Source organism: Homarus americanus, unplaced genomic scaffold (assembly GCF_018991925.1).
Source record: "Homarus americanus isolate GMGI-L3 unplaced genomic scaffold, GMGI_Hamer_2.0 scaffold34360, whole genome shotgun sequence".
Lineage (NCBI taxonomy): Eukaryota > Metazoa > Arthropoda > Malacostraca > Decapoda > Nephropidae > Homarus > Homarus americanus.
In genome coordinates this window covers 724,988-749,300 of record NW_024739403.1, presented here as the reverse complement: position 1 = coordinate 749,300, position 24,313 = coordinate 724,988, and the positions used below count along the sequence as shown (strand labels likewise).

Here is a 24,313-nt window from a genome sequence, read left to right as displayed (position 1 = left end):
TGGTTTAACAAAAGCCTTCATTAGAGAAAGGTAAAGGAACATACAGTGAACATACAGATTAATGTAGGTGTTGAACAGCAAACTCGTAGTGTGGTAACTCCCTCTCAGATGGTGTTAGGAGGAACTCACGTGGTGTAGTAGTTCCCACAGATGGTTTTATGAGGAACCTCGCGTGTAGTAATTCCCTCGCAGATAGTGTTATGAGGGGCCTCACGTGGTGTAGTAATTCCCTCACAGATGGTGTTATGAGGGACCTCACGTGGTGTAGTAATTTCCTCACAGATGGTGTTATGAAGGGCCTCACGTGGTGTAGTAACTCCCTCACATATGGTGTTATGAGGGGCCTCACGTGGTGTAGTAACTCCCTCACAGATGGTGTTATGAGGGGCATCACGTGGTGTAGTAATTCCCTCACAGATGGTGTTATGAGGGGCCTGATGTGGTGTAGTAATTCCCTCACAGATGGTGTTATGAGGGACTTGACGTGGTGTAGTAATTCCCTCACATATGGTGTTATGAGGGACATGTGGTGTAGTAATTCCCTCACAGATGGTGTTATATGAGTGAGGTTTGGTCTTAAGCCTCCCTATCGTAGATGGATTAACACATCGCTGGTTGTTGTTGGGTCTCATGGGCCGTTATCACTGGGTACCTGGGACCTCACTGCGTGAAGGTTAACTTGGGTACGACTGTTACTGTGAGTTGTTCTCACTGACTTAAGCACTGTTCACCACTGTTAACCTCTGTTTAACACTGGTTCCATTCCTTTCCTAAATGAAATTGTAACTTCTGGCGAGAACTTGTTGATATTCCGGTGGGGAGGAGGGTTCAGGAGAGGGGGTTGGTATGGGCCAACTTAACAGTTGACCTGGCTGCTCCGAGAGGAGCGCCAGGTACGTCTTGACCCTTCGGTGGTCAAGGATGTAGTGCTTGCTTAAATGTTTTTGCTATACATACTGTACTGTAACCATTCGAAATGGCTCCCAAGCGCCCGTCAAGTGTTAGTGATGCTTGCCAAGGGGGAACCCCAGTCAGAGTGGGAAGGGGAGACCCCCTCCAGGTCTCAGTGACTCACCACCCTCCTCCACTCCACTACCCACCACACACTCGCTCCACTTCTGCCCATCAGTGAGTACAATACAAAATGATTGTATTATCTTATTAATTAAATATTAATTTAGTTTATTTACATTTTTGGATATATAATATATATTTCTATAAAAATTCCGTTGAATTTATGCATAAGTAATGTATTTTATGGGGCAAAGGGAGGCCAGGGAACGTAACTAGCGTATTTAATCTATTTCATATTGGGAAAATTTATTTCGTTAACGTTGTGTTTTACAAGACCGTAACTACGACATTAAGCGAGAGCCTCCTTTATGTAGTACCGTAATTTAGTGCCATGGTTTTTATACCATACTTTTTCTGATTTTTTGTCCCAAGACATTTTTAATAAAGTGTTTTAGTAAAATTTTGATATACCTGTAGTATAAGAAATCATATAGGTGACAGATTTATGATTATTTTGTAAACAAATGACACATTATTTTCTTAACCAAATTGGCTCATCAGAATCACCTGTCATAAGTTGTCACAAGTGTCTTAGTAATGAAGGCTCTATCTGTCCCTCCATTTCTTTAATAAAGGAGGACTCATCCCATCATCTTTGTTATAGCCATTTTGATGGGATGTAAGTGGTGGCATTTTCTAATGGTCCATCAAATGTTCATACCCATTCCATAGTTTTTGAACCTCTGAAATGCATTGAACCTAACTCTAAACAAATGTGTTTACACCAGCCATGTCATAGGTCAGAGTCACAAAAGAAACAATGTACAGTAATATTAGTCCCATTACTATTTTCTACTTGTCCTCTAGAGATTCTGCACATAAAATTTTTACTTTCCATCCTATTCAATTGTTATGATGGACTTATTGTGCTTTTAGCAGTTTTTTTTTTTCTAGAGGTAACTCAGTGGTCCCTGTATAGAGAAAGGATTTAGTTCAGCAAGGTCTTGTTCTTATATGAATCATTCTCTGTCAAATTTGATATCTTTTAAGGATGTATTCATGGGCTTATTTTTTCTTACTCCCTAAAACTATATAGTAAATAAAGTTCAAAAATTATAATCCTAAACTTTTGCAACTCATACAGTGGTTACTTTCCCTTAAAGTTTCCAGTAGCTGTCTTTATGTTGCTTTCACCATGCTTCTTCAGGCAGTCAATAAACTCATCTTTCTTCTGGATAAGACACTTTTCTTGGCTGTGTGTATCTATCAGAATTTTGGTTTAAATTAGAGGCTGGCATTACATTGAAACTTTCTGTACAGCGTAAACTCTATCGAGAGTCTGAGGTACTGTACTTGTAAGTTGTTTTCTTTCAGTATTTACTCTTTTGCATAAAATGTCCAGTCTACTTTTACTCTGCATTTGTGTGTAGATGGTTTACACTAAATATGTATGGTACAACAGCAACACAACAAGTACAGTACAGTATGGTACTTATGGTATGTGATATAGTTATTTGTATTTTACAAGCTGGATTTGTGTTATTACAGTAGATGCTGTTACAGTACTGTATATTATGTGGTCAATTACTGTACCATTTGGAAAGCTAAAATATTTTTCACTGTCAATTACTACAAACATAATACAGTACAGTATATGAGTTTGGTACTTTGGCTTAGGGAAGGTGAAAATTATTAAGAGGTCATTCTAACATAATTAAATCAGTTTTATATTACTCATGCCCTTTTAGGTTGTATTTTTCATACAACCAGGACAGGTTTGCACCCATTTTCATTATATTTCTACCCAAATTTACACTTGCTAGGTGCTTGTGGCACAGGCTTAATATTAAATAATTTCATACTTTTCTGGCACCTTGTAAAACATTGAGTAATACCGTAGTAAAAGTTGTGATTGTATGCCTTGTGAAGGATTTGACGAGATAATCACCTAATTGTCCTCAATAGACTAATAGATTAACTCCTTTGCTACAGAAAGAAAACCTCTAAAAATTTATAGGTATTTCCATTTTTGGGTTCAAGCAACCATACAAACAGGAATCGGAACATTTTGAGTAAAAGAAATTACATCTTGTATATGGTAACTCAAACACTACATTCACATATTTATTGTCTGCTTTGTTGCTGAAGTTACAAAGATGGTACAGTATAAGGCATGTGCCATAGTAAAACTAACACACACACAGACACACTCACAGAAATTAAAATAAATCAACAATGATTGTGCAACAAAGACCATTTGTATTGCCACTGAGGTCTCTGGACCTCACACCTCTCAATTTCTTGATAATTGGCAGATTTTAGGTGACGCCAGAGGAATATATAAAAGAGTGTGAGGTTTAGAGACCTTGGTGACCATTCAATTGGTCCTCTTTGCCCAGTCTGTTGATTTGTTATGATTCCTTCACCTGAAAGAGAAAAAATGACAAACATTAATTTTCCTATGGTGTGTGCCTTATGAGGTCTTGCTTTTCACCAACTCACTTTTACAGAATGGAACCTGAACATTATAACTGGAAGTACAGTACAGTACCTCGAGAACATATTGATACAAATTACTACCGATACAATTTAAATTGACATTCTACTAAAAGTTATGCGACATCAGACTTTGACTTATGATAATATCAGTGATACTATTGGGTAACAGATAGCTGCATTATATTCTTAATTAAAATGCATTTTTCAATAGAAATTACCACGTAGTTTGTCACAATATATTATTTACCTCGGTAGGTGATATATTATACTGATTTGGTAGATTACTTGTAACACGTTTGAAAAGTTTAATATAATGTGATGTTAAACGGTCCTAGGCATATTTTCATAGTCTTATACAGTATTCTTAGGTGTTCTGTGACAAAATTGCTCTAGCTTAATTTTGAATAGAAACTACAGGTATTGCTAGATTTATCAAAACCAAACATATTATTCTAGTTAATTTTGAAGAACTGAATTTCTCTGCTTTGAATTGTTATTTTATTACATGGAAGATAGCTTAGGTTGCTTAAAATTAAGACTATCGTGAATAGCTAATTTCTTAGCAATGCAATAGTACCCATGCTTTTTTACATTCCAAATTTGTTGCATTGAGTTTGTCAACCTACTATGTATATTATATAGCATTTCTGTTTTATCATCAACTTTTTCTGCCTAATACCTGTACTGTACTGTATTTAAAAAAATAATATACCGGTAGTCCTATATTATTACCTGTTTCTTCCCTGCCAAGTATAGTACAGTACTAAACTTAATTTATTTATTTATTTTTAAGTCTACCAATCAGTATCCATATTGTACTTATTAGTTCCTTGTTAAACCATCAGGAAAGTTACTAGAGTACATCACTTTAATTATGATATACTGTATTGACAGATATTTGTACTCTTGCTAATTGTACAAGTTATAGTCTGTGGCCAACTGGCAATTTTTAACAAATATTGTTTTAGTGCCCATACAACATTTTTTTACAAGAATTTATGTCCAGATTTTACTCGTAATAAGTGCCAGATGACTCCTTGTCTTTTTTCCCATTTTCAAATTGGGGTGCTTTCAGTATCCCTTTATTTATGGTACAAAGACTTATTTTACTCAATGGTGAATATTATTACACACTAAAAATAAAACATGATTCTTATTTGTAGAGAAATATGCCAGTAATGCTTATACTATACAGTGAACCCTCACTTTACGCGGTCAATTGAACCCACGGCGGCCCGCGTAAAGTGAACAACATAACATATGGGATTAATTGAAATAGAGACCGGGCCGACCCCCAAACTCCACTTTTTCAGACACAATACCTACGTTGTAGTAAAAATAACTTCTTAATTTTATGATGGTATGCATACACAATTAATAATTAAGAGAAATATCAATAATATTAGGTTTTTTAACACTTACATTAGTAGAAAAGATGGCTGGGCACACGGGGATGGGGGGTTAGTTCCGAAGCAGAGGGCAGATTATTGGCCCTCACCTGTATCACTTGTATCACTATCCACCACAGAGGCTTGCAGGGCCTCTTTGTCAAACCCCTCAAAGTCCATATAGGTCCATATCCTCACTATCATTGACTTGGGCCGGCTGTGGTGGGTGGCGGATGAAGAACTCGGTAATGTTTTGATGACTGGGCGACCTCGCGCCGCTCTCCGCGTAAAAGGGTACACACACCGCGGAAAGTGGCCATTCCATGTTCGGCAGGGTGCCGTGTAAATGCGTAAAGTGGGACCGCGTAAAGCGAGGGTTGACTGTACTTGTATATAATTATTTTGACTTTTAAAATGTGATATAATTAATTTCCTCCCCATTCCTTTTCTAAATAATTTTTTCTGAATATTTAGGACACTATGAAACATTAGATCTATAGATCTATCAAACACTTCTTACCTTTCACTTGTATGGCTAATTTTTAAAATGCCAAAATGCAGCATATTTAATTTGTTGACCTATGAAACATACTGTACTGTTCTTACATTGCTGATAACTATGTAATTCTTAGTTACTGACATGGAACTGTGCTATGATGGCTCTGGACTAGTGTACAGTACTGTATTTCCAGTACATTAAAAGAATAATGCACTGGTAAATCTCAATTGCAAGTTTTATAAAAATAATAGTTCTCATAATCATTGATTTCACCTAAATAATTTTGTTTATATACAATATTTTACCTAACAATTTTTTTTTTATGGAAGTACTTTACAGCCTAAGTTAACCGTGTAAATGATACATAGGGTACCGCAGATACAGAAAGCTTACAGTACACAATTTAACACCAATGGTACTCATACAGTCCAGTGCAACAGAAATAGTATGTGTACTGTATTTACACATTTTCATATAAGTAAAAGTACTGTCCATCTTAAAATACTACAAAGAAATAATAAAAAATCATGGCAACACTGTTGATGAGCCATAATTGTTTTTAGCTCGGAGTATTGCTTCTCGTGGTCTTAAATGCAGCATAGTAAAGGTTCCAAAAATCCTGAGTGATAGAGATATTGTTTCTTTATAGAACAGCAGGTCATGATGATGGCCATAAAAGTTTGAAGCAAACTATTTAAGATACAGGTACCAGTAACCAGCAAAAAAAAATAGAATCCATGTTGAAGGAGTGATCAGTGCAACAGATGCTTAGCATCATTTTGACTGCATGACCACATTTATGTCTTCAAAATATGTAAATGCAGCTGCAGATACATGTTTATTACCATCCTCAGAAAAAAATACTGCCTTTTAACTTCCTTTTTTTGAGATACCAAGCAAGTACTGTATATTACATATTAAAAAGGTAAACGGAAATAGATGGTGTCACAATACTTGTACCAGTATTTTGAGATGCCTCAGAACAGCTATCTGTTTATGTAACACCACTTTATGTAAGTAAGTGAATTACACTATTCTCAAAACAAGACTTTTAGACTAATCTGCTGAAATAATCCATTAACCATGGTATTCAAAGATTCAGTCAGTTTTGGTTACGACCCTATTCCCCCTTTACTCAGAACCCTTGAAGCAAGTTTTATGGGTGGATGCCTTCCTATTGCATGATATGAAGGAATTCCAAGTGCCCTATTAGCTGGCAAGATAGGGTTGCAACTTCTTGCAAATTCAATCCCTTTGTTAATGACATCTTAGCTCTTCAGACATTTTTCCTGCCAACTGACATTAACCAGGACCCATAGACACCTCACTTCACACTATGGCCTGTATGCACTGCTTGTGGTAGAGTCAGGCATACCAATAGTAGTTGTGTGGGGGCATCCCTTAAGCTCATCGTTGAGTGATTGGAAACGGGTTTCTGGAGAGAAATATGTTCCTGAAATCTTCACATTCGATGTTACTACTGTAATATACATTCAATTACCTGTATCATTAAGTAATTAGGAAAACTTACCATAAGGGTGTTAATTCCAATAAAAATCTAACTATTGAAGGAGGTAGAGGTAGTTCTGATATTTTAGCCACAAAAAACCTTTATACTGTATGCAAGTATTGTACCCTGTATCACATGTTGAGTTTTGTGCAGAAGCTTTTAACGATAAATTTATCCACCAGTTTCACCAATTTATCAAACTAGAGATTTTGCAGTTTGAGTATACAGTACCTTGATGTCTTCAAAAATGCTTTCGTGTATAAATATGCCTCAATATCCTGTAATCGGTTCTATGTTTACAATCATTTCCAGTGGAGTAAATATCAAGAAAGTTGGTCTCTTCAGTATTTTTTAATTTTTATAATAATAATATTGGGCATTCTGAAATTTAGTTAACATATTGATAATAAATACAGTACAGTATAGTCTCGATTTACGCGGATTTCCTTTACACGTTTGGTCATTTACGCGGCACCTGGCCAGACCAGCAATTATTATTTACGCGGGAAGTGGCGCGGGCAGGGTGCGCATAACCGAGTTCTTCACCCACCACCCACCACAGCCAGCCCAAGTCAGTGATAGTGAGGATATGGACTTTGAGGGGTTTGACAAAGAGGCCCTGCAAGCCTCTGTAGTGGATAGTGATACAGGTGAGGGCCAATAAGCTGCCCTCTGCCTCGGAACCAACCCCCCATCCCCGTGTGCCTCAGCCATCTCTTTTACTAATGTAAGTGTTAAAAAACCTAATATTATTGATATTTCTCTTAAATATTAATTGTGTGTGCATACCATCATAAAATTAAGATGTTATTTTTACTACAACGTATGTATTGTGTCGGAAAAAGGGTAGTCTGGCGGTTGGCCTAGTCTCTATTTCAATTAATCCCATATGTTCTGTTATTTCGTTTACGCGGACCTCCATGGGTTTAATTGACCGCGCAAACCGCGACTATCCTGTACAGGGAACAATTTTTGTGTGCTCATCAGTTGATTGAATCGCCCGCCAACACTTTTTAGTTTAACTTTGTTTATAGTGGAGTAAACATAGAGTTTGTTGGTCTCTTGAATATTTTTGCATTTTTACTTTAAAATTATTGGTCATTCTGAAATTTAGTTAACATTGATAATATTACAGTGCACAAATTAAGAAATACAAAGAAAGCATTAGAACCAATGCACTCTGTAAAGAATATGGCATGTCATCATCGACTGCCTCTACAATCAGCTGATTGTAAATAAAGCCGCTGGGAATACAACATACACACCTCAAAGTAAGTAAAAATACAGTACTCTATTGTTTTTTTTGTTTTTTTTATTATTGTACAGTATACTGTACAGTACAGTACTGTATTTAGTTTATATTTAATGTTTTGTTAATTCTTTTACAGGTATATAGTACTTTGTATATACAGTATACTTTTTCTGTGAGTTGGAACCAATTACCCAATATCCCATTGAAATAATAGATTCAGTTAACGACTGACTCTGGAACCAATTGTGCTCGTTAATCGAGGGACCACTGTACTGTACATTGAAAACCATTCTCAAACATAAACTATTATCTTTTCATTGAACTGGTTATAATTATATTGCCAGTTAAATAGAAAATATATTGTAATTGTGTGCTCCACTGCATCTATCTGATTGCAAATTTGAAAGTTCTCTGAATACATGTGTGTGCTTTTCTAAAAAGTGTTTCTTTCATAAACTTATTTGTATATGTTTTGACTGGTCATAGTGTACAGTATAACTTATGTAGTCCAGGTATCCCTTGTTATATGTTTTTCACAATACGATTTTTTTAGGTACTGTACTGTATACAGTATATAATTTTTGTTTTTATACTATATACAACAGTATAAAATTTGTTTTTATATACTGTACAGTATATAATAATACAATATTGGGGTTTTCTTGTCATTGGCAAGCAAACTTTATTTTTCCATATACAGTATAGTCTGGATTTACTCGGTTTTTGTTTACGCGTTTGGTCATTTACGCGGTGCCTTGCCAGAATGAAAATGCTTTAATTACGGGGTAAATTTGGTTATTCACGCGGCGAGCGGCTGGAGAGGTCCAGACCGCAGCGCCATTTTTTACCCACACGGTCCATTCTTGAACATACGCGGGAAGCGGCGCGGTGAGTGGTGCACATTAGGCCGCTCTTACGTTATCGCTGACGTGATATGATGTATCGGACTGTGATTGGGCCATGCATCCTTACCACCCACGCATTCCCTCCGCCGCTAGCTGTGATTGGTCTAATGCAACATGACGTGCCCTGTCACCAGAGGGTAGAAGTCGCTGACCTAGTCAGGCCTGTCTCATTGTTCTCAGTCCGCGAATACAGTTCTCTCTTGTGCCCGCTATTCCCTTCACAATGGCTTCCACGGGACCCCCACCACCCGAGAAAAACCTTGAATTACCTGGACCAAGCCATGATAATGTGAAGGAAATCATCGAGTTGGGGGAGAAAATTAAGCTCATCCTTGACAACGACCCAGACAAGCATCGGTATGAAGTGTCTAATAACCATCTGACAAAAGTTATGGAGCCGTATATCCAGATCTATCTCGACAACATCAATGCTAGTCGTCAACGTAGTATTGAGGACTTCCTCACCCGCAACCCACCACAACCACAGCCAGCCCAAGTCAGTGATAGTGAGGATATGGACTTTGAGAGGTTTGTCTGGGAGGCCCTGCAAACCTCTGTGAGTAATGAAAGTGATTCACCAGAGGGCAACTACTCTGCCCTCTGCCTCGGAACCAGCCGCCATCCACGTGTGCCGACCCAGCTTTTCTACTAACATAAGTGTTAAAAAACCTAATATTATTGATATTTCTCCTAATTATTAATTGTGTGTGCATACCATCATAAAATTAAGATGTTATTTTGACTACAATGTATGTATTGTGTCGGAAAAAGTGGAGTTTGGGGGTCGGCCCAGTCTCTATTTCAATTAATCCCATATGTTCTGTTATTTCATTTACGTGTTTCTCGTTTTACACAGGCCTCCACGGGTTCAATTGACCGCGTAAATGCAGACTATACTGTACAGTACAGTAAACCCTCGGTAACTCGGCATGGATATGGTCTCAGAATTCATTAGTATCACTCGGAAATGCCGAGATATATAAAACTATTTGGGAAAATCTCGGCATATCTGGCCACCTGCATCACCTACCATGCCTCTGTATCACCTATTGTGCTGCTTCATTCTTCACCTGCAGTGCTGGTAAGTGTTACTGTCTTACATTAGTAATTACATGTACACCTATATGGGTCGATAATTTTTTATTGTATTTTTGTAGGAGGGGAATAGTGCCTCGATAAATCGGAATTTGAGATAACTCGGCAAGGCCAGAGCCCCATACCTGTCGAGTTATCGAGGGTTACCTGTACAGTACTGTATTATGTTATCAGCTGTCCAAAAATTTTATATCCAAATGGTTTTCAAGGAACGTAACCCATTCAGATAGCAAGGGTTACCTGTGTACTAAACTCCAGAAAAAGGTTACTGTATGGTGATGGTGGTCATTTCTTTTGCTCATTCTCAAAATTTAGCATTGTATTTTTTAATAATGTAAAACAAAATTTGCTATGAACAATTTCCTGACACCTTATAAATGAGACATAAAATATATTGAAATACAAAATTATTTACAGTACAGTAATGAAGTGACCAATGTGAAAATAAACCTCTGTGGATGTACTCAACCAACAATACTATTGGCCTTTCTCAGTTCCAGAAGCCCATTGACAATATCCATTGGAAGATCTCTAACTCTGTAGAATTCAGATGCATCAGCAAATCGTAGCTTAGTTAGGGGATCAGTGTAATTAGCCTGCAAAAGAAAATTATGCAGTAACATTATGTACCATTTACAGTTTAGACTATTATACAGGATGTTTCGGAAACATGTTTAATATATATATATATATATATATATATATTTTTTTTTTTGGGGCAAACCAAATATCAAGTCCCATTTAAAGTAAGCCTGCATTCAGGAAGAGGACCAGAACTTTGAACATTTACTGTAAAATCCATACCAAATTGCAAATGATTGTAAATAAATTGTACTAGCAACACTGAATATTTTATTTATACTCTATAGATTGTATCACATTCCAAACCCAACTGTCATGTGTTATAACTCCAAAACTATGTGGTATTGACACTATGGTCATGAAGTCATTTATCCTTATATGTCTCAGGAATACATCTCAGAATTATGAAACAATCTGTGGAATATCCCACCCAATCAATTAGTACAGTCTGTAATTAGCTATTTTATTTAGTAAGTTTAGACCCTTATCAAGTGGTTAGTTTGAAAGCCAAATTCATCCCTTTTTATGGTTGAACCGATTGCCAGACAGCTAAGAAAACCTTCCCCTTTTAGGTCTATGAATAGTTATTAGGAACCAAACAGAAGACAGAGGTTTGACCTCAAATTAAAAATGGCAGACAGAAGCCTGTGTGTGGGGTGCTGACTGGGAGGACACATCTCTCCCTCTTGGGGTACTAAGTCCACTTCATTTGAAGCTGAGAGTATGACAGGCAGGGAGTGAGAGCACATATTCAAGCTACCTAGTATTGTAAAGGTGATCACTAAAGTGGAATGGAGCAAGATTACATGTCTTTATTACAATGACTATATTACAGGGTAAAACAGAACAGTAGATTGTTTTAAAAAGTAAATATAGAAAAATACTTACAGGTAACCCAGAAACATCTGAATATTTTTTGGCTGGAGTGAAGGCAGGAGGTGCATCAATACTGCTATCTGTGGAATATAGTCTCCAGGTTAATTATAAACCTAAAACCTACAGTACAGTATCATAAATTCACTAAAAAATTTATTTAGTTTTCCAATTACCTCTCATCCTTCATTAGTTTGTTTGAATTACAGAAAGGAAGAGCCAAATCACTTGTCTACTTTAATTAGCAGAATTCAACTGGTAAGATCGGGTAATGGGAACATTGTCTTATTACTAACCAGGTATACTGCCCTTAACCCCTGGTGGACATACCCATATGTATCCCACAACAGTTGTAGGATGGAGGGTCACACTGTTCTGGTCATATCCAGCAATTGTTGCCATATATTTCTTGTGTGCCCAATTTAAATTTCCTATGGTTATTATTTGTTGAGCATCTATGTGGAGGCTTCTGGCAACTGCCCTGAGGCAGTGTAGACCTGTCAAATCAAGTCAAAATGTATTACATTCACTCATATGCAGCAACCCACCCAGAAAGAAACTGAAGGCATAATACAGTATTTGAGGAACATACTACTAGAGTGAACAAAGCGACAGAATAAAATGGAGACCTCTGGCGTTTTCCTCTGTAAACTGCCACCCTCACCACTACCCTGCACATAGTGGCATATGGGTAGTTTTACTTAATAGCAAAATGAACCATATTGTCACTTCCATTTTGAGTAACTGGGTCTCTCTTGGGATACAGAGGTAAGGTTTCCCTATCCTTTTATGAAGCACAAGTGTGTGGCAGCAGGTTGGAGATCAGCTGTTAAAGAGCACTTACCAACACACCCGGTGCATGTTACCACTCCCTTCCACTCCACCTCTTTAATCGTCACCACCTTTCTGCTTTCTCACTCCATATTTTAAAATGTTATGTAATGTAATGTTGAAGGGTTACAACTTTGCTCAGTTAAACTTACACTAAATTTGGTGGGTAGATATCAGCTATTCAATAGTGTCTGGCAGTGCTGCGCATGCAGTGTTAACAAAGAAACCAATAAACAGATCACCTCCTCATCACAATCTCCCTCCCTGCCACCACCTCCATCATCACCATTACCACTATTATCACTGTATGATACCTGGTCAGCACGGGCGGCTGCACGACGATCGCAGTCCTCGGTCTTGGCCTGCCACTCTCTCGAGAAGGACTCAGGATGGGCAGGGACACATGACCGTAGTGGGTGGCCGTATAACATCTGTACTGGGGAGCGACCTGTGAAGTTGGGGGTGTTCCGCAATTCCAATAAACCCCGGTCAAACTTCTCACAGTCAATGTTGCCTGAGGGTGCCGTCTTGAGGGTGAGATGCTTGACAGACTTTACGGCAGCCTCGGCATGTCCATTGGACTGGGGATAATGTGGCAAGGACACCACATGATGAACTCCCCATCGCTCCATGCAGTCCCGGAAGTCGTTGCTGGTGAACTGGGGCCCGCCATCAGTCCTCAGGCGGAGAGGGACACCAACTTCCCGGAAGTAGCGACAGAACATACGTACTGTATGAGAGGCAGTAGTGTTGCCTCTGCAGGGAACGACAACAGGCCACCCTGAGAGCCGGTCGGCGATGACGAGAAAGGACTTTCCCACCACAACGAAGAAATCCACAGAGACGGACTCAAAGGGCCTCGTAGGGTTGTCGTTGTTCATGAGGGGTTCCTGCTGCTGACTAGGCTGCAGCACCTGGCATGGCTCGCAGACTTGAACGGAACTAACGATGTCGGAGTCGATGCCTGGCCAAAAAACAGCTTGTCTCACCCGGCGCTTCGTAGCTTCCACACCCCTGTGGCTGTCGTGCAGGTGGGCTAGGGTGCGGCGGCGGCGGAGGGTGGCAGGAACTACAACTCTTGCTCCATACAAGACGAGGTTGCCATCAGCATAGAGGTCGTCCCATATCTTCCAGTATGGGAGTAAAGAGCTGTGTAAGTCGTACCGGTTGGAGGGAAATCCCGAGGTCACGCAGTTCAGTAGGCGGATGTACGAAGGGTCCGCTCTTGCCACAGCTCGGAGTTCCTGAAGAGTCCTGTCGGCGTCCTGCGGTGGAGACTCTTCTGAGATGACAGCGTTCACGGTCACTACGGTCCTGAGGTGTGCAGTAGCATCAGCACATGCGATCTCGTCCTCTGGTGTGGGGTGGCTGACTGGGGCTCGTGACAAAGCATCAGGGATGCAGAGCAGCTTGCCAGCACACCAAACAGCTGTGAAGAGGTAGGGCGAGATCTTCTCCTTAAGGCGTTGGAGGCGGGGATTCTCGACCGCATCCAAGGAGTAGTGGTTCAGGATCGGGATGAGTGGCCGATGATCCGTCATGAGGTTGAAGTGTTGTAGGCCGATCAGATACAACCTACATTTGGACATGGCCCAGGCGGCGGCTAACAGCTCCAGTTCGATGGTGGCGTAGCGAGTTTCGGCGTCAGTGAGAAACCGAGAGCCACACTGAACCAGACGAAGGCGTCCATTGCCGTGGTCCTGTAGCAGAGCGTATCCAATCCCGTAGAGGCGAGAGGCATCAGTCTGGAGGACAACTGGCAGGGCCGGGTCGAAGGAAGCGAGAACAGGTGGGCTAAGGAGAGCTGTCTTGACGCGACGGAATGCCTCATCATGGTCAGCTGTCCAGGTGAATGTTCTCTTGGGGCTCATCAGGGGGCGTAGAGGCTGTGCTGCAGCGGCGATGTCGGGGGTGAACTCAGCCAACTGGTTTACCAGGCCCATGAACGAGCGGAGGTCGGTCAGGTTGGCAGGAGTTGGGAAGTCCCGGATCGCGCTGACCTTTCCAGGATCAGCCGAGATGCCCTTGCCTGAGAGGGTGTACCCACAGAAGTTCACACTAGGTGCTGCGACCACAAACTTGTCCTTGTTGAGGGTGATCCCGTACTTGCGGCACCTGGTGAGCATCTGGTGAATACGCTCAAGGTGCGTGGAGTAATCCTCGTCATATAGGAGCACGTCGTCGATGACCTTGACACAGTTCGCCACACCCTGAAGGGCCATGTCACCACGGAGGCAGAAAGCATTGCCAGTAGCCGCGAAACCCATAGGTCCTCTGCAGTGCTGAAATCGGCCGTACGGTGTGATGAACGTCGTGAGGTACTGATCTTCTTCCGCAAGTTCCATCTGCCAGTACCCACATAAGGCATCTGCTGTAGTAAAGTACCTTGCCTTCGGGTCCACACTGCGTATAGCGGCGAAGGGTGTCGGTGAAGGGTGGGTCGGGCGGGAAACTTGACTATTCAGCTTGGTGAGGTCGACGGTGATACGAACTCCAGTAATGTTCTTGGCGACTGTTACCATGGGGTGACACCAATCCGAGGGGTCGTCACCAGCAGGCTTAATGATCCCCTGGGCTACCATAGAGTCGAGTTCCTTCTTAACTTGGCTCTGGAAAGCGAAGGGTATCTGTCTCGGTGTGTGGATGGCGAAAGGTACTGCGTCATCCTTCAGGTGAATTCTCATGGGGGAGCCAGCCATTGGCTTGAGTGGAGCCGTCTTGAGGTCCTCCTTGGAAACCAGCACGTCCTTGAATTGCAGTAGGAAGAACTCCCTGGCTGCAGAAGGTGACGTATTGGGTGGGAGGGGCAGCTCCTTGCACCTGTTGACATGTTTTATTTCCAGAATTGGCTTAGGGAAGTCTGAAGATATTATGGCCAACTCTTGACAGTGGCCATAAGACAGTAGTGGCATCTGAACACCTTTGTGGACCTGAATCCTGGCAGAACATGACTGCTTACCTAGGGTGAGGGTAGCCTGAAATGTACCCAGAGCAGGTGCCATTGTAGAACCGTCTGCGGTGAGCGTTGTAGAAGTTGACGGTGGTTGCAAGCTGCTCCTAGGGATCCGCAGAATGTCGAGGTGTCTTGTGCCGATGACTGTGACGTCCGCACCTGTGTCAGGAAGCATCTGGATACGGGATGTAACGTCGCCGTATGACAGGTGAACACAGATGGGCTGAGGTGTCTTGCTGACAGGGGAAGAAGAGGATCCCACGCGACGACAGCGCTTGTTCTTCGCCGCCTGAGACTTGCAAGTAGTATTATTCTTCTTCTTTGACTGACAGCATTTGTCATAGTGTCCAATGCGGCTACAGGAGCGGCACTGAACGTTGTTGGCAGGGCACTTCAGTGTCCTAGCCCAATGACCACGACGGCCACAGTTATTGCAGGTGCTGTCAGCGGCAGGGCATTCAGAACCATGCCGACGAGCACAATACTGGCAGGAATGACCTGGCGTCGAAGTCTGAAGTGATGCTGAAGATTGATGCGAAGCTGAAGTCGGATGTGAAGCTGAAGTCGGATGTGAAGCTGAAGTCCGGTCACGTCCTTTGTTCTTCTTATATGCGGAGATGGCACACAGCTGGTTAGATGGAGCACGAATGGCAGAAGTCGCACTTCTGGTGGCTTCGTAAGAGCGGCAGGTGGTGACAACATCCTGTAGAGAAGAGGCAGTGTCGAGGGAGATAAGCTTCTGAATTAGCTCTTCGTCCCGCACGCCCATGAGGAGCTGTGTTTCCTCACAAGTCGAGTTCCCAGGACAAACGTCAACCTCCTCAGCGATGCGTCGTACGTACGTAAAAATCGGCAAACGACTCACCCTCCAGCTGCTTACAACTGAGAAGTTCTCTCCTACGGAGAGCTTCGTTGCGGAGGCCCTTGATATGCGTCTGTAAAGCATCCAAGACGTCCTTCACACTCTTGTCTGTGCCGTGGGGAATTTGCAGGGTGTGCTCCAGGATACGTTGCGTCTCTAGGGTGAGACACATCCTCATCTGGATCAGCTGTTTCTCCCTAGGCAACCTTGATGCCATTCACGGAATACCTGGAACGAAGCATCAGCTTGGAGTGGCGGTGGACTCTGAGCGAGTGCTTTCTGTAGGGGAGGCAAAGAAGTTGAAGAGGACCCTGCAGGTGCACCTGTGGACGAAGAGGCAGGTGTAGTAGCTGCTTGAAGGTTAACAGGTGCCAACAACTCGATAATGGCACTGAACCTGGCATTTTCTTGTTGACATCTGTGACTCTCTTCACGCCTTCATTTATCGTCTTCCTGTCGCCTCCTGATGTCGTCTTGTTGTCGGTTTTCTTCCAAAAACTGAATTAAATGAAGGAAGTCGACACCTGTGGCAGATTGCGGACGTGTGTAGTGGGGGCTAAGGGTGGGTGGGGCCGCTTGATCCACTTCCCGATCCACTTGGAGTCCACTTACTGCACCGACATCCGTCTGAAGTAGGGCTTGTTGGGTATCTGAAGAAAACCCAATAAATTCCTGATCTTCCATATGGCCTGGTTTATTTCTCTCACAATTACTGTAATTAATAAGTGAGCAGAAGAGCAATCGTCTTTAAATGGAAGATATCTGCGAGTGTGTGTGTGTATGTGCGCGTTCGTTCGTGCGTGTACTCGGGGCAGGCTGGCTAGCGGGCTGGCGGTTACAGCAACTCCCCTAGCTGGCTCAGACACTCAGTGCTGGTCGAGACATGAATGGGGATGGATGTCAAAACTTGAGCTCTCCCATAGCTCTTAAAAAGGCTCCCCTCTTTTGTAAAAAGTGCAGGAACACGGGGAAACACTTTAAAGACACTAAAGGGCACACACAACACTGAAAAAGCACTTCACAACACTGCACTGTAAATCCAGGAATATCGTGTTGAGGTATGCGCCAAGATCCACCCGACAAGAGGAGTTGACAAGATGGCGGCTCCGAGAGAGATTCTGTGTCCACTCCAATTCTGAATAACGTGATGTCCCAGCTAAACACTGCGCCATGTATGATACTCAGGTGGTCCTTGCACTCAGGGGTAAAGGAAACACTCTGATGTCAAGTCCGTAAGTTCTATTCCTGGTACAAACACAAAAGGAGTTAAGACAAGGGTAAACAGCGTCCTGTCTTGGAATCTCTCTGGGTATCTCTCTGCGCATGCGCGTACAGCGCGCATGTGCCCAAAGCATGAACTAACACTTGGTGACAAAAGGGAGTATGATTATAAAACATATAATACAGAGACCTGAATCAATAATGGTAAATAGTATAGTGTTACATATTACAGGCATATTCGTCTCGTATATCTACAATCACCACCTAAATCATAATTTCAGTGATGCAGAGATGGATTAGCTTCACCCGCTGTCTCACTGCCTCTCTCACTCATTCTACTACAATAGTCACCACTATTCATCAAAAGACTGTTATTCATGAAACAATATTGTTTATTTGTCATTCATTAATACTCATCCCCTTAACATATAATAATTTATATATCTCATAGGTAAAAAATAATGACATCAGGAATGTCTCTCCAATTCTCAATACACCCTGTACTGCACAGTACATGCAATGGTATATGGACCCCATAGATCACTGTTTTGGATAGCACTCTATTATCCAGGGTATGACTGAACAGGAATCCTTCACTTAGTATTAATTCGGTTTAGCGATAAAAAAAATTTGCCCCCCCATCTCACTTAATGTCAGGTCAAAATTCGGTTTTGTGATAGCTTGGGTCACAGAGAAGTGGAAAAACTGGGGAAGAGGTGACCTGTGAGATGGCATGTTCCCATTGTTACATGTAATGAAACTATAAAAGTTGTGGAAAAATCATTACAATATTTTAATGTGACTTAGAAATAAAGAAAATATAATATAAGACTAAAATAAGAAAAATGAAGAACATGGGTGTGTATGAAGTGAACGTATTTGTTAAGACAGTGGGCTGTAACTGTCACGAGTCCAGCCGTGCTCCTTGACTCCCTCCCCCAATGTGACATCATGGTATACACACAGCGCAGCAGCAGCCACACGTCTTTGAGTCAGCTGGGTTACTGCCCAGCTGAACTGTATGGTGTTGCCCAAAGGATGGTTTGAGTATGGAAAGAGCCAATTTTTTTACATAAAATATGTGCAATTATTTATTTTATGGTACACTATGTATCAAATTTATTGTTTATCATAGCAATTTACTTTCATTTGTGATGAATGCAATTTGAAATTTGTTTGAATTAGGCTATAGAAGTTTGGTGTTAGTAAATCAATCATTTAACCTCAAAACCGTTTATAACAAACATTTATTATTATTACCATGCTTTGCTGTTATCCCTTGTTTAATGATAATTTCACTTAATGTTAGGTTTTACAGGAATGCAACTCTATCGTTAAACGAGGGATACATGAAGCCTTACAGCATGTGCAATAGCTCCAAAAGTACCTTGACAATAGGTCCAATAAATTTTAATATGAACACCGCAACTCCTGTTGTCTCGGTAGGGTTGTCAAAATCCTTCGTCAGTTGTATCATATTGTCTCACAGAAAATCATAAAGTTACTTTCTGGAGCGAGTGTACCTATAGAATTTAAAGTAGAAAATAACACAAATGAGCTTTGACCTTAACATCTTCACTTGCTACTCATATCTTTTGGTATTTTGCTCAGCAGTTGATCTCAACACTGTTTAATGGACTTCTCCAATATTTTCTTGTCATATTACATCATCCATAACTAAGAATCATTGTCACCCAGAAGTACCCTTTATATAAAATTACTAGTGTACAGTACAGTACTTCAATTAGATAATCTTCTGAAGGTTACAACTATACATGAATACAGTATATCAAACTAGGGGAGTTTAAATACAGACTGCAGAGTAAACTTAAAGGAGGTGCAATGAATGTGACTTACAATGTACAGAGTCATCTGGCCAGGTGTAAGTTCGCTCAAGGGATATGATTTGCTTCAGGTTTCTCCATCCCCTCTTTTTACTGCTGCGGAAGGCAGTATGCTGGAAAGTGCAGAAAAAAATATATATTCTGTACCACAACAATGCAAAGGTCCATTTTTTTTAGGAAAACAAACAAAACTATCCACCTATCGATACCATTTTCCATTTTTAAAGCTGAATGTTGACCAAGCAGCATGCATACTGATTTAGAAAACACAATAAAACATTTTCAATTTGCTTTTACTGAAAAATACAAAAATGTGTGTTCCTTTGCCAACTACCAAAGGTCATCTGTGAGTCATTCCACTGGAGAACAGTATGGGCCTTAGTAAGGGTGTTCATCTCAAAATATCTGGATGGTCCTTTAGCTAAAATGGGTTTCATGGGTCTAGGGACCCTTTGGTGTGCTTTACCCTGGTTCCACCAAGTGGGCAGGGCTTGACGTACAATAGTAGAGGGAAATTGTTGGGTAAAAACTGACAAAACAAAACCTAACCAAAGAAACCATAAGGACCTGACCTAACCTTCTGACATGTTTTTTTTTTGCAAAGTACAGATATAGGAAATGTTAGTGGGTGGTAAAGGTGGAGCAGATGTATAACACCAGAAGTTGTTTGATATCATTAATTTTTTTCCACAGATGTTCTTTGGATGATAGTAAGTAATATAAATGCTATAACATTGAAAATAACCTAATAAAACCTGACCTAACCAAAGAAACCTTCCTAATCTTACCTATCATCCTAGCCCCTTGCATTATTAAGCAAAAAAGGACTTACTTTGATATCTAGTACAGTGTACACTGGTTTGGTTTGGTTAAGTTAAATTTCAACGATGATTTGAAAGTTGAAATTGTTATGCGAATATAGTTTTGGGGGTGAATTTAGGTGTGTTTTAATCAAATCTGACCTTCTTTTTTGGGTGGTCAGATTTGAATAAAACAATAAAATAAAAAAATAATTTATTCTCAACAATTTCAACGGTACATTTATAATTTTACACCGTTTTTTTTTTCGCTGTTATTAATATGTATTTCGTAATGTTTAGACTATTCTAAGACATTTTGCTTCTATGATATTTCCACCGGAAATTAAGGATAACCAAGATATTAATTTTTCAAGATTATTACTTTTGCTCATTCACGTGTCGCTATGTCTTGTTTACATCTGGCAGAGGAGGTCTGACACCCACTCACGCATCGCTCCTGACCTCCTTCTTCACTTCTTAAGTGTGTCTGATCCCCTGCTCACGCATATCTCCAGGCCTCTGACTGGGGGTTAAGTTTTCTTGTTTGGCTGGTTATATAATTTGTTATTTATTAAAAAAATAAATCCAATTTTTTCCATTATGATTGTTGGGTGGGGGGTTATCTACAAAACACATGACTTCTGGTGGAAATGAATATAAAATTCGTTCGAAACTCGTCAAAAAACATCGGAAAAACCTATTTTTAATATAAAAATAAAGACCGGTGTGATACTATAAAATGACCAGTTCAACTTCCAACTCACTGTTGAAACCCAACCCAACCTAACCACACCAAACCTACCTTAGCCAAATATACCTAACCTAACCTACCTAACCAAATACGAAAATCTTGCCAAAGCCATAAGAAGAATATTAACCTTACTATCAACCAAAGAACATCTGAGGAAAAATTAACAAAATCGAACGGCTCCTAGTGTTAGCTCCAATATCACCCAGTAGGCTAAGTAAAATAAATTTCATATCATTGTCCAAAAGTGGTATGTATGCAATCCTCTCTATCCTCTAAACTTCATATAAACCATCTATCTAATGTACTGTATACCCTTTTTTCATTCCATATTACCTGAAACTCAGGATTTTTGAATACATGTACTGGCACTTTCTTTTCCTCTTTTTCTTCGATCACCTCTTCCGTTGTAACCATTTTATTACTTTTGTTTATTTCATGTGCTGATTAACACTAGTATCCCCGAAGCCTCTCCTTCGCTCTTGTGTAAAGTAAAAATATGTCAAGTTGTTATTATTATTGTCAACTTGCTTATTATTTCTTGTCAAGTGTCAACAATAAACAGAGTGGGTGCAGGGTGGTGTCGTCTAGCCAACAGTGTAGCAAACTCTGACACCGAATGATCCAGCTGGCAAACACCTTTACGTTACCCACTAGTGACTAGTATACTCTTAATTTTCTTTGTCATTTCACCGTTTACCAACTTACCATCCAGTCGACTGGTTGGCCTGCTCTTTGTTATGAATTTTATTATCCAGTTTTAGTGAGGCAGGAAACTGAAGTACCCAGGGAAAACCTTGTAGCGGCGGTAGGGCTGTAGTGGATTCCTCCCCTACAAACGCCGTGTGTCGCAGACTAGCCGACCCCCCGCGAATTACAGATTGCCCACGAGGTGGCTAGTTTATTGTCGAGGTCAAATAACCAGCGACGCCGAACACAGCGGAGGCCTACCATCAAGCCACGCCTACCCCCGCTATATAAGACCTCACCTGGCCGTCATCGACCTCTTTTCTACTTACCGCCACCAGCAAGCAACATCTCTCAACAGCTCCACACCACACTCTCCCTCTTTTTACTTTTTTACTTTTATCCTCTCCGCCACTAATCGGCTTGTTAGCCGCTTGGGCGATTGGTCACGTCTCTTTTCATTTATATTCTTCACCAAAAGATCGGCTCGCTAGTCGCCCGGGCGATCGGTCACGTCTCTGTCACGCACTGTTGGCAAATACTGGGCATGCACCAGCTCCTGAAAGTACCTGAACCCGCTCCAGTGTTGGTCAAGTCTTGTCTTGAAAGAGCTCACACTCGGTGCCGTCACAACACTCTCTGGTAGATTGTTCCAAGAGTTTACAACCCTTACTCCAAAAAAGTTTGCCCTCGCGGTTTTCTGGACTTGCAGCTTCTTCAATCTTGAGCTGTGACCCCTTGTGGGGCGAGCGTCCTCCAACTCCAAGTAAGGACACTCAACTGAGTAGTGCCCCCTGAGATGCTTATGCACCTCAACTAGGTCCCCCCTTGCCCGTCTGTAGTATAAGCTAGGCAAGTTCCGGCGCTCCAATCTCTCAGGGTAGCTGAGGTGCCGAAGTGCAGGCACCAGTCTGGTGGCCCTCCTTTGAACATTTTCAACCAACTGACAGTCCCTAGCATATCTCGGGGACCAGATGGGGGTGACAGTACTCCAGATGGGGAAGCACTTCACTCCTGAAGATCGTTACGAGGGACGGACCGTCTAGATATCTGAACGACCTTATAAGACCCAATAATTTATTTGCCTGATTTACCTTCTCACAATTGCCCGAGAACTTCAGCTCATTGTCAACATACACACCTAGGTCCTTCTCACACACAGTCTCAACTAGTGCAGTTTCTTCATCCCGTTGGGACATATGATACGCCTCCTTACCGTTGGTACGCCCCAGGTGCATCCTCTTACACTTCGTGACATTGAATCTCAGCAGCCATTTCTCAGAAAGCTCCTCGCCCTACAGGAACTCTGAGCAAGCTTCGCCCGACCTAGTATCTCTTTAACACTGTGCCGTGCAACAATATATATACGGGAAACACATTGTGACTTTCTATTCTACCTCAATCCTGAGTGTCGGATATATTACATGTACGTACGTTGTGAGGCCAAATAAGAGACCCTGACAACCTGCCACAACAGTACGCTACAGGGCAACCCAAGCCTTGGGACTACTTAACACTATAACGCGGTTTTTCTCAGCTGGGGGAAAAAAAGCGCTATAGTCCACTGACTCCACTACACATATCTCATGAGGATTAACCCATCATCACTCATCAGTGGAGAAAAGGATAAAGGTAAAAGTAAAAGTGACCGACCACCCAAGCGGTTAACGCAATCTGTAGCGAAGAGGATAAAGCAAAACAGTAAAAGTATATACCTGTCAGCAATGCGTGACATTACAGAGAACTGATGGACCGTCCGTCGATTGCTAGGTCCTAATAAGGTGATTAGTATTGAAAAGGATTAAAGTAATAAAAACAAACTGACTGAACTGCTAAGCTGACAAGAGGCGAGGGTATAAAATGGGTTAGGGTCACCTATTTGTATTTACTACAGTATACCATGCATTTTAACTTTATCTATGATTACCAAAAAAAGATATGCAGGGTTTAAAATGGTTACATCTCATTACTTTAGTATGTTATTCCGTCACACAAATATTGCACTACAAGTCAATATTTTACACTAATTTAGAATAACTTTATTGCAATTTACAAATTGCAGGCTAATAGATTTGGTAACGGGTTCGGGTGCATTCCGGAGCCGGTGCATGCCCGGTGCCTGCCAACAGTGCGTAACAGAGAGCCAGTACATTACCAATACTTGCCAACAGTGCGTGACAGAGACGTGACCGATTGCCCAAGCGGCTAACGGGCCGATCAGTGATGAAGAGGATAAAAGTAAAGTAAAAAAGTTTCAATTTATAAAGTGGGTGATGTAAACGTTTAATATGGTATTAAATCAACAAAATATAGACATGCAAAAAAAAACAGATTGATTTTCCAGCTCCAGCTTTTTGTACACAAATCAGTTAGTACACTGTACGTATATAATTCGGGGCTCCTCTCTGGTACTTCTTCCGGTGGAGCGGACCAGAAGTTCCCCGGACTAGACGTAACCGAAACGATAACTGCGCATGCGCGGTTGACGTTACATTCACAAACAGTTGTGCTGTGGCGAAAGATAAGTGGATATGGCGACTCTGACAAGGCAGGAAATGCAGAGTGAGTACATGGCGTATGTTAAGTACTACCTAAAAAAAAACACCCATCGGCTAGGCATTGACTATCGTGTAAAGAAGGCAGTGGTGAAGGCTACGAGCAGTAATCAGTACAGAATTGATGGTTAGTATATTGTAGTGGACGTCTCCCCTACAACTGCGTATCCGCATTCCAATGAGACAGTATCCTAG

At 41.2% G+C, this 24,313-nt stretch overlaps 1 protein-coding gene across 1 annotated transcript; it reads right to left on the bottom strand.

Moving 5' to 3' along the window:
- Positions 1–9,885: 9,885 nt before the first annotated feature.
- LOC121874685 (INO80 complex subunit C-like) lies at positions 9,886–21,502 on the bottom strand. The gene is made up of 4 exons (XM_042378928.1): positions 21,213–21,502; positions 19,342–19,441; positions 11,633–11,700; positions 9,886–10,758 (listed from the first exon to the last, which is right to left on the bottom strand). The coding sequence occupies exons 1-4, from the start codon at positions 21,291–21,293 to the stop codon at positions 10,627–10,629; spliced, it is 381 nt and encodes a 126-aa protein (XP_042234862.1). The 5' UTR covers positions 21,294–21,502; the 3' UTR covers positions 9,886–10,626.
- Between the last annotated feature and the right edge of the window lie 2,811 nt (positions 21,503–24,313).